This window comes from Eretmochelys imbricata, chromosome 25 (genome assembly GCF_965152235.1).
Source record: "Eretmochelys imbricata isolate rEreImb1 chromosome 25, rEreImb1.hap1, whole genome shotgun sequence".
Taxonomy (NCBI): Eukaryota; Metazoa; Chordata; order Testudines; family Cheloniidae; genus Eretmochelys; species Eretmochelys imbricata.
In genome coordinates this window covers 11,697,612-11,713,171 of record NC_135596.1, presented here as the reverse complement: position 1 = coordinate 11,713,171, position 15,560 = coordinate 11,697,612, and the positions used below count along the sequence as shown (strand labels likewise).

The 15,560-nt window shown below is 53.4% G+C and overlaps 1 protein-coding gene across 1 annotated transcript in view; it reads left to right on the top strand.

Moving 5' to 3' along the window:
• Positions 1–15,560, top strand: part of POLRMT (RNA polymerase mitochondrial) — a 33,189-nt gene that overhangs the window by 5,702 nt on the left and 11,927 nt on the right. The window contains exons 5-11 of the mRNA XM_077841978.1: positions 5,458–5,644; positions 6,613–6,762; positions 7,600–7,761; positions 8,146–8,316; positions 9,412–9,645; positions 12,025–12,813; positions 13,848–13,970. Of these exons, the coding sequence (XP_077698104.1) occupies positions 5,458–5,644; positions 6,613–6,762; positions 7,600–7,761; positions 8,146–8,316; positions 9,412–9,645; positions 12,025–12,813; positions 13,848–13,970 (1,816 nt within the window). The remainder of the gene's footprint in view (positions 1–5,457; positions 5,645–6,612; positions 6,763–7,599; positions 7,762–8,145; positions 8,317–9,411; positions 9,646–12,024; positions 12,814–13,847; positions 13,971–15,560) is intronic.

Genomic DNA, 15,560 nt, shown 5'->3' with positions numbered 1-15,560 from the left:
GGAGCCAAGAGAAGGAGGCACACAAATCTCAAGCCCCTGTATTGGTCCGTGCTAGGAACAGTCTCTCTGGAGCTGCTGGGGGATGGGAGGTTGGAAAGCAGTGAGCCTCTGCAAACAGCTGGATCTCCCGCCCTCCATGCATTCATGGGCAGCTCCTTAGACTCCACTCAGAGCCTCTGCCTCTGGGATGAGCTGCTGTCCTGCTGGGTCTGTCTAGGTGCATTCCTCCAGGGCTTTCTCTAGTTAAAGTCTCTTGTTAGCCATGTCTCGGCAGGTGAGGGTGACCCTGCCATCTGCCCCGGTTGCTGCTCCACCATCTCTCAATGGCATTTGTGTGCTCTTTCTCCTGGTTGCTATGGATCGGTGCCAGACGCTGTTGTTAGCCCCAGGATATCAGTCCTCGGGATGACGGGCGTGGCTTAAAAAGGATTCGTGGTTGAAAATTAGTATGTGGGAAGCACTGGATATGAGTCAAGGCAGCACGAAAGAGCTCTTAAAAATAATAAATAGTGTTTGTTTATTAAAAGAGTCTGAATCCAGGTGAATTTCTGTGGCCTGATGTCTGTCACCTGCCTCAAAATGGGGCCATTGATAGTTTCCTTGCAGTTCTCTTTGCATGCTTCTTGTGACTCAGTGACTTTATGGCAGTCTGTATGTTCTTGTCCATCTTGCGTGTGGCAGACGCCTCTTGTTAACTTGTCCTGGGTCACCTGTTCAGAGCTCAATTGTGTTGATTTCTTGCCTGCACAAATCTATAAAAACATTTGCATGTCCCTTTGCCTCTGAGCATGTCCTTCCCCCCCCTTCTCCCCCCCCATAAAAGATTCAGAATGGACCGTCCTGTATTCAGGACTGTGTGGTTTAATGGGTAGAGTTTAATGGACTGGAGACGTGGCTTCTATTCCCAGCTCTACCACTGAGCTGCTGGATGGCCTTGTTCCATCTAACATCTCTTGTCTATTTAGACTGTAAGCGCTTTGGGGCAGGGACTGTCTCAACTCTGGGTCTGTAGGGTGCCTAGTGTGATAGAAGCCCCAACCAAGATCAGGGCCCTAGGTGCTACTGTAATACAGGTAGTAATTAGATATTTCCAGTGTACCTTTTGTGGATCACTCGCTGTAGTGGGGTGTTTATTGGCCAGCTTTGGAGAAAAGAGGTCACAGTGACTTGCACTGGTGTAAAATCTTCCATCATGGAGGATCCCAAAGTGCCTACAGTCTTTACGTACAGCACCACTGAAATGCAATCACTTCTGGGGAGGAGTGTGGCAGCCAGGTGCACAACACGCTGCACTGGGAGGAGTTTTGGCAAAGGGTGCTGATGTAAAATGCCTTGGGATCTTTCCTGCTCTCACAGGACAAGGCAGGACCTCAGTTTTCCAGGTGATTGGCTTCACTCGCAGTCAGAGTTGAGGTTAGGACAGGGAACACGCCGCAGTTCTCCCAGCAGCACCATTCATCCACTGTTCATCAGCCTCTGCAGTGAGCTTGCCTGTCCTCGCTCAAGGTCAGCTGCCTACAAATCTCCCTGCCTGTCACGTGCTGTGTAATGCTTGGGGGGCCACCAGATGGCACTCTGAGCCTGCAGCTTTGTCTGCACTCTGCCTTGCTGGTGTCCCAGAAATCTTGGTGGCTTTAAATTGTGGCTCTCAGACTCCAGGATTGTAGCTACTATGAGCTGCAGTGACTGTTTAACCTTGGGAGCCGAAGGGCTCCGTGTACGGGAGAGATTCTGATGCCAGGGCTCTGGGTGGCTGCAGAAGAATCCCCAGGCATGGCAGCACGGGAATGGAGATGGTCCTAACCCAAACCACTGGGTTCGCCTCCTTAAGTCTATGCAGCAGCTGGCTTTTATTTAGTATTGTGGTGGCCTGAGTTATGCCCACAGCACCCCCAGGCTATTGTCCAGATAGCTCGATGGTAAACCCACAGTCCGGCCTGCTCTGCATGAGCATCAAAGATCCCACGGTGCTTATGAAAGAATAGTATCCAGTGTGCTGGTTGGCTGCTGCTTTCCACCCCAGAGCAGGCTGCCTTTCAGCACCCTCTATGCAAGCACTTGCCTCTGCCCTTCTAACAGGCATGGGAGGAGCTGAGCCTAGGGCTGCAACATGGATATCCAAGTAGCTTCCCTTTGTCCCTCCCCTTTGATCTCATGACTCCATTGCAACCCAACCTCATGGGTTTGGAATAGGCTGAAATTCCCTGGCCCTCGGTCACACTGACAGCTGTCCCACTGCCATCCTTCAGTTACACGCTCTCTGCCCTCTACCAGATGCCACCCGTCTGCAGCGTGGCTGGGAGCGAGCTCTGACGAGATGTGACACGAGGCATGTGTTGGAAGCAGGCTCCAGGGTAACAGTGCAATTTGCCTGCTTTGCTGTTAGAGTAGGAGAAGGATCCTCCAAGGGAGGAAGGGGCATATTCAACTCAAGCCCTTGGTCCTTTAACTCCGTTTTCCAGCCTCTGCTACTTCAGAATGACAGGTGGATGCATGAGTTTGGAGGTGATGAGACCTAGAGATTTTGGGGCTTCAGTTCTCTCTCCTCCCAAGCTTGCAGTTGGCCCTGTAACCCCACTAGGTCAGGCTGTGACTTCGTTGCATCTCTCCGGCTAATCAGGGTTAGGACTTGGTTGGGAGACCCGGCGAGAAAAATCCAGAGCGCTGCAGGAAATGGTGCTAGTTCACTAGGAGACGTGCTGCCCACGGAGCCAGTGGCACCTGGCTTTGCAGCTTGCGAGGTCTCCTGTCAGATGGGACGTAAAGCCCAGGACCTGACTGCTCGTGTGATCTTGAATCGGAGCAGGTGTGTTAGCCCCAGTCGATTTCCGACATGGGTACATGAGCTGTGCCTCTGCCTGGCTTCAGATCCACTGTCCACCTCTTGTGCTAGGCTGCTGTATGCCGTTAAACTGCCGTGCCCCAACACAGCAGCTGGATTTCAGTAATTGGTGATGTATCTCTTCACCTACGTAGGGCTGAATCCTGGGCCAGTGGGATTGTAGGTGTGGGGCACCTCTCAAGGTTTGACCCCTCATAGGTTTCCAAAGTGCCTTGTGGACAGTGCTGGGTAAACCAACACAGCAGAGCTGGAATGTGCTTGGCAAGGGCAGTGGGTCCTGCTGCAGGGACGAAGCCCCATGCATGGCAATCAGGCCTTCGTATTTCCAGGCAGCATCCCGAAGCTTCGCCGTAGGAGCTAGGTCTCTCTGCTCAGCTCTTCACGCATGGAACATGAAGGTTAGGGTGGATGCAGAGCAGGGACTGTAATGGATGTCATAGAATCATAGAATATCAGGGTTGGAAGGGACCTCAGGAGGTCATCTAGTCCAACCCTCTGCTCAAAGCAGGACCAATCCCCAACTAAATCATCCCAGCCAGGGCTTTGTCAAGCCTGACCTTAAAAACTTCTAAGGAAGGAGATTCCACCACCTCCCTAGGTAACACATTCCAGTGTTTCACCGTCCTCTTAGTGAAAAAGTTTCCTAATGTCCAACCTAAACCTCCCCCACTGCAACTTGAGACCATTACTCCTTGTTCTGTCACCAGCTACCATTGAGAACAGTCTAGATCCATCCTCTTTGGAACCCCCTTTCAGGTAGTTGAAAGCAGCTATCAAATCCCCCCTCATTCTTCTCTTCCGCAGACTAAACAATCCCAGTTCCCTCAGCCTCTCCTCATAAGACATGTGTTCCAGTCCCCTAATCATTTTTGTTGCCCTCCACTGGACGCTTTCCAATTTTTCCACATCCTTCTTGTAGCGTGGGGCCCAAAACTGGACACAGTACTCCAGATGAGGCCTCGCCAATGTCGAATAGAGGGGAACGATCACGTCCCTCGATCTGCTGGCAATGCCCCTACTTATACATCCCAAAATGCCATTGGCCTTCTTGGCAACAAGGGCACACTGTTGACTCATATCCAACTTCTCGTCCACTGTAACCCCTAGGTCCTTTTCTGCAGAACTGCTGCCGAGCCATTCGGTCCCTAGTCTGTAGCGGTGCATGGGATTCTTCCGTCCTAAGTGCAGGACTCTGCACTTGTCCTTGTTGAACCTCATCAGATTTCTTTTGGCCCAATCCTCTAATTTGTCTAGGTCCCTCTGTATCCTATCCCTACCCTCCAGCATATCTACCGCTCCTCCCAGTTTAGTGTCATCTGCAAACTTGCTGAGGGTGCAATCCACACCATCCTCCAGATCATTTATGAAGATATTGAACAAAACCGGCCCCAGGACCAACCCTTGGGGCACTCCACTTGATACCGGCTGCCAATTAGACATGGAGCCATTGATCACTACCCGTTGAGCCCAACAATCTAGCCAACTTTCTATGCACCTTACAGTCCATTCATCCAGCCCATACTTCTTTAACTTGCTTGGAAGAATACTGTGGGAGACAGTGTCAAAAGCTTTGCTAAAGTCAAGGAACAATATGTCCACCGCTTTCCCCTCATCCAGAGCCAGTTGTCTCTTCATAGAAGGCCCTCTCCACTCTGAGACCTGTCTGTCGTTCAGCTGGCATTTAGCCAGCCCCCGCCCCCCTCCCATTTAGCTGCATGGTTAAGACCAGGGGGTCATGATCCCCCGCAGTGCCTGGTCCTGACCCCACCTCTCCCAGGCTGAGAACCCCTGGGACAGTCTCCCATGGGTTGCACAATAGAAACTAGTTCATTTCAAACCCTCTTTGGCTCCCGCTCCCTCTGTTAACTGAAGGCATTTTGCAGGTCCCGTTTGAAAGGCTCCCCGTGGACTATGCCGGCGCTGCCTGGGGGAGGTGGCACTGGCCAGCCAAGCTGAGGCCCTGCCCCAAAGAGCCCATGGCTGGGGCACTGCAGCACAGATCATTGGGACGGGGTGTCTGTGGCGTGAGGCTTCCTGGTTCACTTGGGAGTTCGGAGGCCTTTGGAAAGGGCAGAGGGGTGCATGGGATAGAGCCAGCTGTCTGGGGTGGCATGAGAGAAGGGCAAGGGATTACTGTGTCAGCAAAGCCGCCCCCCTCTTCTGGCCAGGCAGTGCGTCAAACCCATTCTATGTAGCTGCCCTCAAAATCCTGTCAGCTCCTGCCCCTGGTCTGTAGGTCTGGGCAGCGTGGCAGCTGCAAGCCTGGTAGCAAGTGACAGAGAGGTTCCAGCTCCAGTGCCCTGTCTCGGTAGGTGTCTGCATTTCACGGTGGCCAGTGTCTCCCGTTGTGCTGGCTGACCCCTGACTGTGCTTGGGAGGAGGAGAAGCTACAGCAGACCTGGTCCAGAGGGACTGTTCCACTGGGGCTCCCCAAGGTGGGGCTTGCTCTGATCCACCCGGTTCCTTTCTTCTCCTCTCTGGTGTGCATCTTGCTTAGTCTCTGGTTCCCTGTTTGCACCACCACTTGTCCCGTACCTAAACATTTATCCTTTTCCTGGGTAGATATTCCCTCCCTCTCCTCTGTCCCCCGTGCTGATCCATACCTATCTCCCCAGATGTGTGCAGCAGCTGGAAGAGGATGGTTTCCACCTGGACGAGCTCTTCAAAGACACGGTCTACGAGGAGGATGAGCGGGAGATGGTGCTGAAGGCTGTCAGGATAATCAAGCCCAACTTTCAGCCGCTGTCTCTGCCCCACTCAGAAATCTGCACTTCTCCTTTGCTCCGGGATTTCTACTCCAAGGTAAAGAGGGGCTGCTGGGCGCCCGTGCCCGGGGATCCTGCAGGGCTAATGACACTTTCCCTCCTTGGGATAGGCTATTTGGGGCACGGAGCCCTTGTTATTGGGGTGATTGTCACAGAACTGGTTGCACGGACCACGAGCCCCTTGAGTGAACCAGCAGTGTGAATAGCACTGAGCACACACACATGAGTCCTTCCAGCATCCCCGAGAGGCAGAGCCAGCTTTAGAGATGGGGAGAAAGGAGCTGGGAGTATAAGTGACTTGGCCAAGGCCAGAGAGGGAGGCCTGTGTCAGAACTGGGATGAGAATTCTCAGATTCCTGGCTCCTAATCCTGTGATCAGTCCCATTCTGCCATGCTAAGAGCTGGGGTTTGGTCCCTCCTGCATGTCTGCTAGCTGGCGGTTTGGCTCCCAAGGTGCCTAGGTTGAGAGCCATGGAAAATGGGGCCTAAAGTCTTAGGAGGGGGGGGAATCCACTGCCCAAAACAGCTGGGAGTTGTGCCCACGCCAGGTGTGTAGGGTGTTACCTCGTTGCTGGAAATAAAGCTGGCAAAGGCATGGAAGCATGACATATGACTGCAGCCTCTGTGTAGCCATCAATCAATCGCAGCATTTTCATACAGGGTCTCTTCTAGTTTGGCCAAGCGCACGGAAAGGGGAGAGGCTGCGTGGGGCCAGCCCCCTGGCAGCTCCCTTGTTCTGCTCATGAGGTTGGGATTCATAATTGACAGGAGTGGCTAATGATTACCCTCATCTCACTATCAGCCCTGCTGAGGAGGCTGTGTGGGTGCTAGCCTGGGACCAGGATTTAGTGCCTTGCTCTGCCACAAGTCACTAGGGGTCTCTGTGCCTCAGGTCTGTAAATGAGGGAACTATTTACACCTGGAAGCGTCCAGCTGCTGAGCGACGGAAGCACCCGAACGCGCTGTACCTGAATCCAAGCACTCACCACCTCTGTCTCCCTGCAGGAAAAGCCGGTCTCCTACCCCAAGCTGGACTTCTCGGTGCGCGAGCTGCGGGAACGCTTCCAGCATCAGCTGGAGATGGAGGCTTCCAACACCATAACCATCAGCTCTGTGGAGTCGGCCAAGCCCCTGACGGAGCAAGGCATCAAAGCGGTAAAGCCTGGCGCTCGGTGGAGCTAACGCAGGCGTTGTCCTTGCCCCCCTCTTAGAGCAAGGGTTGTAATCGGAGTTCGGGTTGCTCTGTAGAAGACGTGCCTCTGGCTCGGCCAGCTGCATGTGGGAATCGTTGGGGGTGTTATGCAGGAGGTCAGACTAGGCGATCAGCGTGAGCCTTGTGGCTGGAGATCCCTGGCTATCCAGCGAAGTGCTGCCGGAGCCTTAAGCCCAAACCGTGCTAGGGTATACAGCAATATTGGAAAGTCAGTAAATTCCCACAATTCGAAGCTAAAGAACCTCACTAAAAACAAGCAGGGGACTACATCCCCCCCGGGTGTAACCCCCTGCTCCACTGGGTTGGGTTTGTGAATGACTCGCTCTGGATTATCTGTGGGCATTCCATGCAATAACTGATGCCCTAGGGATAGGGGAGTCGAAGCTGTTCTGTGCACTGTGTAAACAGAATGCCCAGCTGAGAGAATGCGGAGATTGAAGGCTGGAGGATCCCTTTGCTTGGGGAGTGCCCCCTGCTGGTGCATTCGGGGAAATGCTTCCTCAACTCGCTGACTCTATGGAGCTGCTGGTGGTTGCATTGGAGGACAAGAGAATTAGAGAAAACGTAGCCAGAGGCAGGCAGTGAGAGAGAGGAGGTGGCAGCGAAGTTCTGGCCCTGATACTTGGAAAGGGGGTGAGAGCCTGGTGTGGATCTCTAGAGACCAGTGGAATGGGGAAGCCCACCGGCAAACTCCTGTGCCCTCTGTTAGCCCACACCTGCCTCTGCGCTCTCACCGTGCGATCGCCGAGCAGCTGACCGCCTTGTTTGCCTGTGTGCAGCGGGAGCTGTTGACCACGCTGCGCTCTGAGTGGCGGAAGTCCCTCCTCCAGACCCTGCGGGAGTCTAAGATCCACATGGCGAACAGGAGGTCCTGGCAGATGAGCCTCTATCCCTACCTGTGCTTGCTGGAGGACGAGGAGTACGTGGACATCATGCTGCAGGTAAGACGCCTTCCCCGGCCCCATTAGGCCACTGTGCAGGAACGGAAGAGTCTCGATGCCACTGAGTGCCCCCGTGGCCGATGAATCAGGCTTGCAGCTGTGCCGTGGTGCACTGTCATGGGGGAATTTGCATCTGGGCCTGCAGAACCAGAGCTTGTGCTGTGAGCCTGGATTAGGTATTAGATCAGGGCCACGTTTGCGCCATGTGCTGAGTAGCAAGCCCATGATCTCTCCCAGCTGCTCCTTCATCCTGATCTTGGCTGTGTCCTGCTGCCTTTTGTCTGTCACGCTCTCCCTTTGCTGTAGTGAGCCTGGGTGGTGCCTTTAACGCCCTGATTGATTTGCCCTTCTCCCCTAAGACCCTCGCTGCCTCCCCCTTTTCAGAGCCTCTCCAGCCTCCCTCCCCAAGGAGAGTCCCTGCTGGTTTTAGCTAAAGAGCTGGGCACCAAGATCTACAACAAGTATGCTGTCCGGAAGAAATTGCGCAGCTGCCTTGTGGAGAAGATCCGGAAGATCTATGACGAGTACGTCCAGCTGCTGGCGAAGGATGCCCAGGTAGGCCTGTCTTAGCTCCCTGCCCCAAGGGTGAGGGGTCGCCCAGGCTGGTGGGCCGTGGCGGCTGGGTGTGATAGAGACAAGGGCAGATGTAGCTTCCATGTCCTGGACCCGGGGCCTTGTCTCAGGCTCTCCAGGCGATCTGCCCCAGTAAATGCAAGCAGCTCTTTGCGGGGAAGCAGCCTGGGCAGCAGATTGCTTCCTGTGGGGGCAAAGGGCTGAGTCTCTGTCTGCAGGATGCAGGCTTGTCAGGCTTTGGTGTCCTGAGTACTGCTCCCACAACACCTAAGATGTTCGGGATTTTCCAGAGGCTTTGGGGTTTGCTGTCACTCTCCCCACTGCAGGACTCTCGACAGCTGAGAGCTGGAGGAGTCCTTGACCTAGGACTCGGTAGGTTGGAGGCTGTCTCCCAGAGACTGCGGGGTCTGGAGGGCAGACTCTGCTTCTGCAAACGTCCAGGGCTTGTTTCCTGGGAGGACATCTCGGGAACTGCACTTTCCGGAGAAGAGGCCACGAGAGCTAACGAAACCACTAGCCTGTCTGGTGTGCCTGGCAGACTCTCCCCACCCAGAATGAGCTGTGCTGGCAGAGTCGGAAGAGTCGCTCGGGCACTGATTGCCCAAGCTAGATCTTGCTCTGGCTCAGGAGTGACCCTGGGTTTGTACAGCATAAACGCTGCTGGTGAAGTTGGCTCTCCAAGCCATGTGTATGAGTGGGAGGTGCAGATCTGGAAAGGCGAGTGTCGTTGCAGGTCCTGCTGGAGGTGGGCTGGCAGAAGCTGCTTGCAGGAAGGCGGCCCCTTTCCTGTCTGCACTGACCATGCCTGTGTGTTTTTTGCTCCTCAGCTATCCCTCCTGTTAACATTTACACACAGCATGGCTGTCCTGTGGGTGTGAAGGGGGAGGAACGCTCCTCGGCATGGCTCGCAGACACAGCGCGTGTCCTCGGCTGCCCCTCTCCAGAAGGCCCCCAGTCCCTAGAGGCAGCCCGGAGGATAATCTGACCCAAATTCCAGACAGCTCAGTCAGCCCCAATTAATCTCTCAAGAGAAATAATTGCTGCTCACGCTGGGCCGTTTTCCTCCTACTTCCTCAGCTGGATAGTTACCTGCCACGGGAGTACTGGGAGAAGCTGGAGGCTAGCTCGGGGTCCTCCCTGCTCAGCAAGGACTGCACCTGGCCTCACATCCTGATGGTGCAGCTGGGCACTCACATGGTGGAGCTCCTCGTGCAAGTGATCAAGGTGCAGAGCAACATCCTGAACCCCAGCTTGGAGGTGAAACTCATCCCCGTCCTGTATCACGTCTACTCCTTCCGCAGCAGCCGGCAGGTAAGGGCCCCGGGGCGGGGAGGGGTCTGTAACCAGGCATCTGGACCCTCCATCAGAGCAAACCTGCTAGATCATCAGGTCTGGCCTTCTGCCAGCGCCAGGTGTGGTCCCCCCCCATCCCTCTGGGGAGGCATCGCTATTAAACTGAACATAAGAACAGCCATACTGGGTCAGACCAATGGTCCATCTAGCCCAGTATCCAATGCCAGGTGCTTCAGAGGGAATGAAGAGGCAACCATCAAGTGATCCATCCCCTGTCATCCACTCCTGGCAAACAGTGGCTAGGGATGCTCAGAGCAGGGTGTTACATCCCTGCCCATCCTTACTAATACCTGTTGATGGACTTCTCCATGAAATTATCTAGTTCTTTTTTTAACCCTGTTATAGTTTTGGCCTTCACAGCATCCTCTGGCAAGGAGTTCCACAGGTTGACTGTGCGTCGTGTGAAGAAAAACTTCCTTTTGTTTGTTTTAAACCTGCTGCCTATTAATTTCATTGGGTGACCCCTGGTTCTTGTGTTATGTGATGGAGTAAGTAATGTTTCCTTATTCACTTTCTCCACATCAGTCAAGATTTTATAGACCTCTATCATATCTCCCCTTAGTCATTTCTTTTCCAAGCTGAAAAGTCCCCGTCTTTTTAATCTCTTCTCATACAGAAGCTGTTCCATACCCCTAATCATTTTTGTTGCCCTTCTCTGTATCTTTTCCAATTCCAATATATCTTTTTTTGAAATCTGCGCACAGAATTCAAGGAATTGGCGAACCATGGATTTATATAGAGGCATTATATTTTCTGTCTTGTTCTCTATCCCTTTCCTAATGGTTCCTAACGTTCTGTTAGTGTTTTTGACTACCACTGCACACTGAGCAGATGTTTTCAGAGAACTATCCACGGTGACTCCTAGATCTCTTTCTTGAGTGGTCACAGCGAATTTAGACCCCATCATTTTGTGTGTGTAGTTGGGATTATGTTTTCCAATATGCATTAATCAATATTGAATTTCATCTGCCATTTTGTCACCCAGTTTTCTGAAGAGTTACAAAGGGATCTCCCAATCAGCTTTGGACTTGACTATCTTGAGTAATTTTACCACCTCACTGTTTACCCCTCTTTCCAGATGTTTTAGGAATATGTTGAACAGTACTGGTTCCAGGACAGACCCCTGGGGAACCCCACTACTTACCTCTCTCCATTCTGAAACTGACCATTTATTCCTACCCTCTGTTTCCCATCTTTTAACCAGTTACTGATCCATGAGAGGGACCTTCCCTCTTATCCCATGACTGCTTACTCTCTGAAAGTCTCTTAAATACACTGTATCACCCTTGTCCACATATTTGTTGACCTCCTCAAAGAATTCTAATAGATTGGTGAGGCATGATTTTCCTTTACAAAAAACATGTTGACTCTTCCCCAACAAATCATGTTCATCTATTTCTCTGTTCTTTACTATAGTTTCAACCAATTTCCCTGAAGTCAGGCTTACCAGCCTGTCAGTGCCAGGATCGTCTCTGGAGCCTTTTAAAACAATTGACGTCACGTTAGCTATCCTCCAGGCATTGGATACAGAAGCTGATTTAAATGATAGGTTACATAACGCAGTTAGTAGTTCTGCAATTTCATGTTTGAGTTCCTTCAGGGCTCTTGGGTGAATCCCATCTGGTCCTGGTGACTTATTACTTTTTAATTTATCAGTTTGTTCCAAGACCTCCTCCAGTGACACCTCAGTCTGGAATGCCTCATACCAGCAAAGGGCTATGGTCAGGCACATGTCATCTTAGTTCTAGTTCCTTTCCTTCCTCTTCCCAGCTGCCCTGACGTGTGTGTGCCCATTGTGTGACTTGCATGCATACTCTGTTCCACTAACCAAAAATCTTCCTCCTCTTCCTTCCCTCCCCCCTATTCAGTTCCTGGCACACCCCACAGCCTCCCCAGAAGGACAGAGGGTCATAAACTGCCCCCGACGGTTCAGACACCCAGACCCGCTCCAGCTGGGACACCTGTCTTGGCCTCGCCAGCTCCAGGGAGTTCAGCAGCTTCTGCTCCTGCAGCCCCACTCCCGCGTAGCTGTGATCCTTGCTCATGTGCTGTGGGTTAAATGGATCAGCAGGTTTAGGGGCAGCCATGTATGTTGAATGAACTAGAGTCTGTCAGTTTGTCTGGCTCCGAAACGGGGGTGCTGGGGTGAGAGGCCCCTTTTCCCAGCAGCGAGCGAAGTGAAGCCGCAATGCAGCGTTACAATAACTTTGCATTGTGCTGCCTGCTTGGACTCTCTTTGAACCCTGTCTGAAGGGAGTTGTAGCCCCCTGTGTCGCTAATTAACTTGCCCCCCGTCTCCCCGCAGAGCTTCACCCTTCTTTAATTCTACCCCCCCAGATTGGGTTTATAAAGCCCCATCCGATCCTCACCCAGATCCTGTCAAATGCTGCCGAGACCACGTTGACTTTCGACTCCTTTGTCATGCCCATGCTGTGCCCCCCGCTGCCATGGACCTCGCCACACTTCGGGGCCTACATCCTCCTCCCCACCAAGCTGATGCGCTGCGTGGAGGGGGCCATCCAGCACCAGCTCCTGCTGGAGGAGTGTCCTCGCAGCAACCTGCACTCAGTCCTGGATGCCTTGAACCAGCTGGGCAACTGCCCCTGGAAGATCAACCAGCCCGTGCTGGATATCATCATCTCCATCTTCAACGCCAAGGGCAGTGAGAAGCTGGACGTCCCGCCGCCCATGTCGGAGGCCCCCAATCCATCCATGGCCCTCCACATGGGGCCCAGCACTCCCTGGAGCAAGTCATCCCTGAAACGTGAGCTGACGCAGTGCAGGAAGAAGACGGCGGAAATGTACAGCCTGCGGATGGACGCCCTCTACAAGCTCTCCATAGCCAACCACATGAGGGATAAGGTGTTCTGGTTCCCCCACAACATGGACTTCCGGGGCAGGACCTACCCCTGCCCGCCCTACTTCAACCACTTGGGCAGTGACATCACCCGGGCCATTCTGCTGTTCGCGGCGGGAAAGCCACTGGGGGCGCGTGGCCTCGACTGGCTCAAGATCCACCTTATTAACCTGACGGGGCTGAAGAAGAAGAACTCTCTGCGGGAGAGGCTGGCCTATGCCAACGAGATAATGGAGTTGATCCTGGACTCTGCTGACAACCCCCTGACGGTATGTAGCCGGGGTGGTCTCTCGGGCTTTAGAGGGAGCCCAGAACAAGCCTGGCACTGCTAGCCCTCAGGGAGAGGCATCAGGAGCTAAGCGATAAAGCGGTAGCCTGGAATCCAGGACCTCTCGAGGCTGCTCTCAGCTCAGGTCCACATTACAAGCTTGTGCGGGCAGAGCTGCGTCGGTCAGAGGTGCAAAGAGCTGTGATTTCCTGACCAACCCAGCTGTGCCCACAAAAGCCCCAGTGTAGACGCAGTTATACCGGCAGATCTGTGCTGTTACTGGGGTAGCTTGTTTCGCTCAGTGGGGCTGGAATAAACTCTGCTGGCAGTAGTGCAGGTTTGCCGGTAGAAGCTGTGTTCGCACTAGGAGCGCTTGGCTGGTATTGTATGTGGCATCGCTACCCTGACAAAGCGCCCCTAGTATAGACGTGGCCTCGGGATCCTGTGAGAGAGGATCTTGACCTGTGCCCAAAGTGGTAGCCGGTGGGTGCCTGCCCACCCTGGGTGGCTTTATTAATATTCCAGTAGCACCCTGGGGTCCCAGTCCAGATTTTGCTAGGCCTAGTGAGAGACAGGCACTGCCCTGAAGCTCTTCCAATCTAAATACAGGCAACAGGAAGGGTTGAAGAGGGATACTGAGGCTGAGACCAGGTCTACACTAGAAACTTCTGCTGGTATAATAGCGTTAGTTAGGGGTGTGATCGGCAACATTTTTATACTGGCAAAAGCCTTCGTGTCAATGCGGTTATACCGGCAAAAGGTGGTACTGCCTGTTTCGTTTGGGGAGCCGGAATACGGTCTACCAGCAAAGCCCGTTTTTGCCGCTAGAAGCTGCGTTTCCGCTAGGAGGTGCTGCCGATACAGCTGTACCGGCAAACCTTTTCTAGAGTAGACTAGCCCGCCGAGGGCTGGAGCGACTTGCCGGAGGTTGTGCCTCAGGTCAGTGGCCCCTGGTTCTGACGCAGTTCAGTACCCAGGGACTCTTCTGCTCTAGTGCTGAGATGCTCTTCCCTCCCCTCCTGTCCCTCTGCCCAGGGCAGGAAGTGGTGGATGGACACCGATGAACCCTGGCAGACCTTGGCGTGCTGCATGGAGATAGCCAAGGCTTTGAGATCACCAGACCCCACAGCCTACATCTCGCACTTCCCCATTCATCAGGTAAGGGGCCCCGTGACTGTGACTGTTGGATTCCTCCTGCATGGGGCAGAGAGCTTGGGGAGCTAACAGAAACTCCGGGGGGAGAGGACAGAGGGATGTGGGAGACTCTGGGTCGCAGGGGTACAAAGGCTGTTGGAACTGCAGTGGTGCTTGGGTTCGACCTGTAAGCAAACAGACCCTAATTCGCTCCCCTGGCAAGGACCAGGCCACTGTCAAGTGCTTCCTGTTCCAGGGTGTGGACAGGAAGGATCAGCGTGCACAAATCCCTGGTCTTTTCCTTATTAGCTGCCGGGCCTGTTATCTGGATATTTATATGGCTGCCATCCCCATAGTATCTAAACCTCTCCCAAGGATCTGTAGATTCAGTCTCACTACACACTCCTGCGGACTAGGGAAGCATCACTAACTATGCTGTGCAGATGGGGAAACTGAGTCACAAATCTGAAGTGACTCACCCACGAGTTTGTAGCAGAGCTGGGAATTGAATCCAGCCTGACCCTGTGTTGCTTTGAATCAGACAGGCTTGCTGCAGATAGCGGTCGTGGCTGCAGTCTCTGAAAGGCACTGCAACTGCTTGGTATATGCCCCTCGGGCGGGGGATCTCTCCTGCTCTGTAGCCAGAGGGCTTATGTCAGCTGTTCCGTGTCCTTGCTCATCTGGTCTGAGGGCTGGAGCAGAGCAGCTCTGCTGGCTGGAAGGATGAAAGCCTGACTCTGGATGAGGGCAGAGATGGTTCCTGTTGCGCTAAATGACGTGAGTCCAAGTGCTTTGTGCTCACAGCAAGGCCAGGCCCCAACCGGGCAGTGGAAGCAGAATAACCCTGCGCTTGGTCTACTCACGCTGCCTTCTCGCTAGCGGGAGCTGCCCTTACCATCCAGAGAGGCGCTGCAGTGGAAAGGCTCAGTTGCTCTCATTAACCTTAGGCCAGTCCTTTTGCCCTGCTCCGTTCCACAGCCTGAGTGCACCAGTCAGAGGCCTGTGTCGTCAGAGGATACTGGGTCATTAGCATTTCCCTGCAAAAGGGTCTGTGTTTCTCCCCTTAGAGGCTGGATGGCTCTAATGAGAGCAGGGAGAGCACATGTCAGAAACTAACCCTAATGACTCAGATCTCATTGAATGGGGATGGGGGCAGAATGGAAAATCAAAGATCAAGCAGAGGTGCCTGGAGTCACCTAACAGCTGACCCATCAACCTCCCATTGACAGAAGCAGTTCTAACTTGGGGGCAGGGCTGCCATGGGCCTGTGGATCCCACCTCACATGTCTGCAAGGCTGCAGGTGCCCCAGGTGGGATGGGGTGGTCCTTTCTCTTGATGGCTTCAGTCCCCCCGAATATAGACGCTGCAGCAGGAATGGTGGGAGGTATTGAGCATCAAGGCCTCTGCAGTTCAAAGTGTGTGTTGCGGGGTGGATTGATTGAAATTACCAGGTGGAAAGTCTCAATTTAAGTCATCAATTTGAATTCACTTTTCTTTTTCTAAAAAAGAGGTGCATTCTCACTGGTTGAGATAACCATTAAAACGTGTTGATTTACAGCTGAACAGAGCCTTTCCATTGGATTTGGTACATCTGTTTTCTGCCTGGGAGGGAC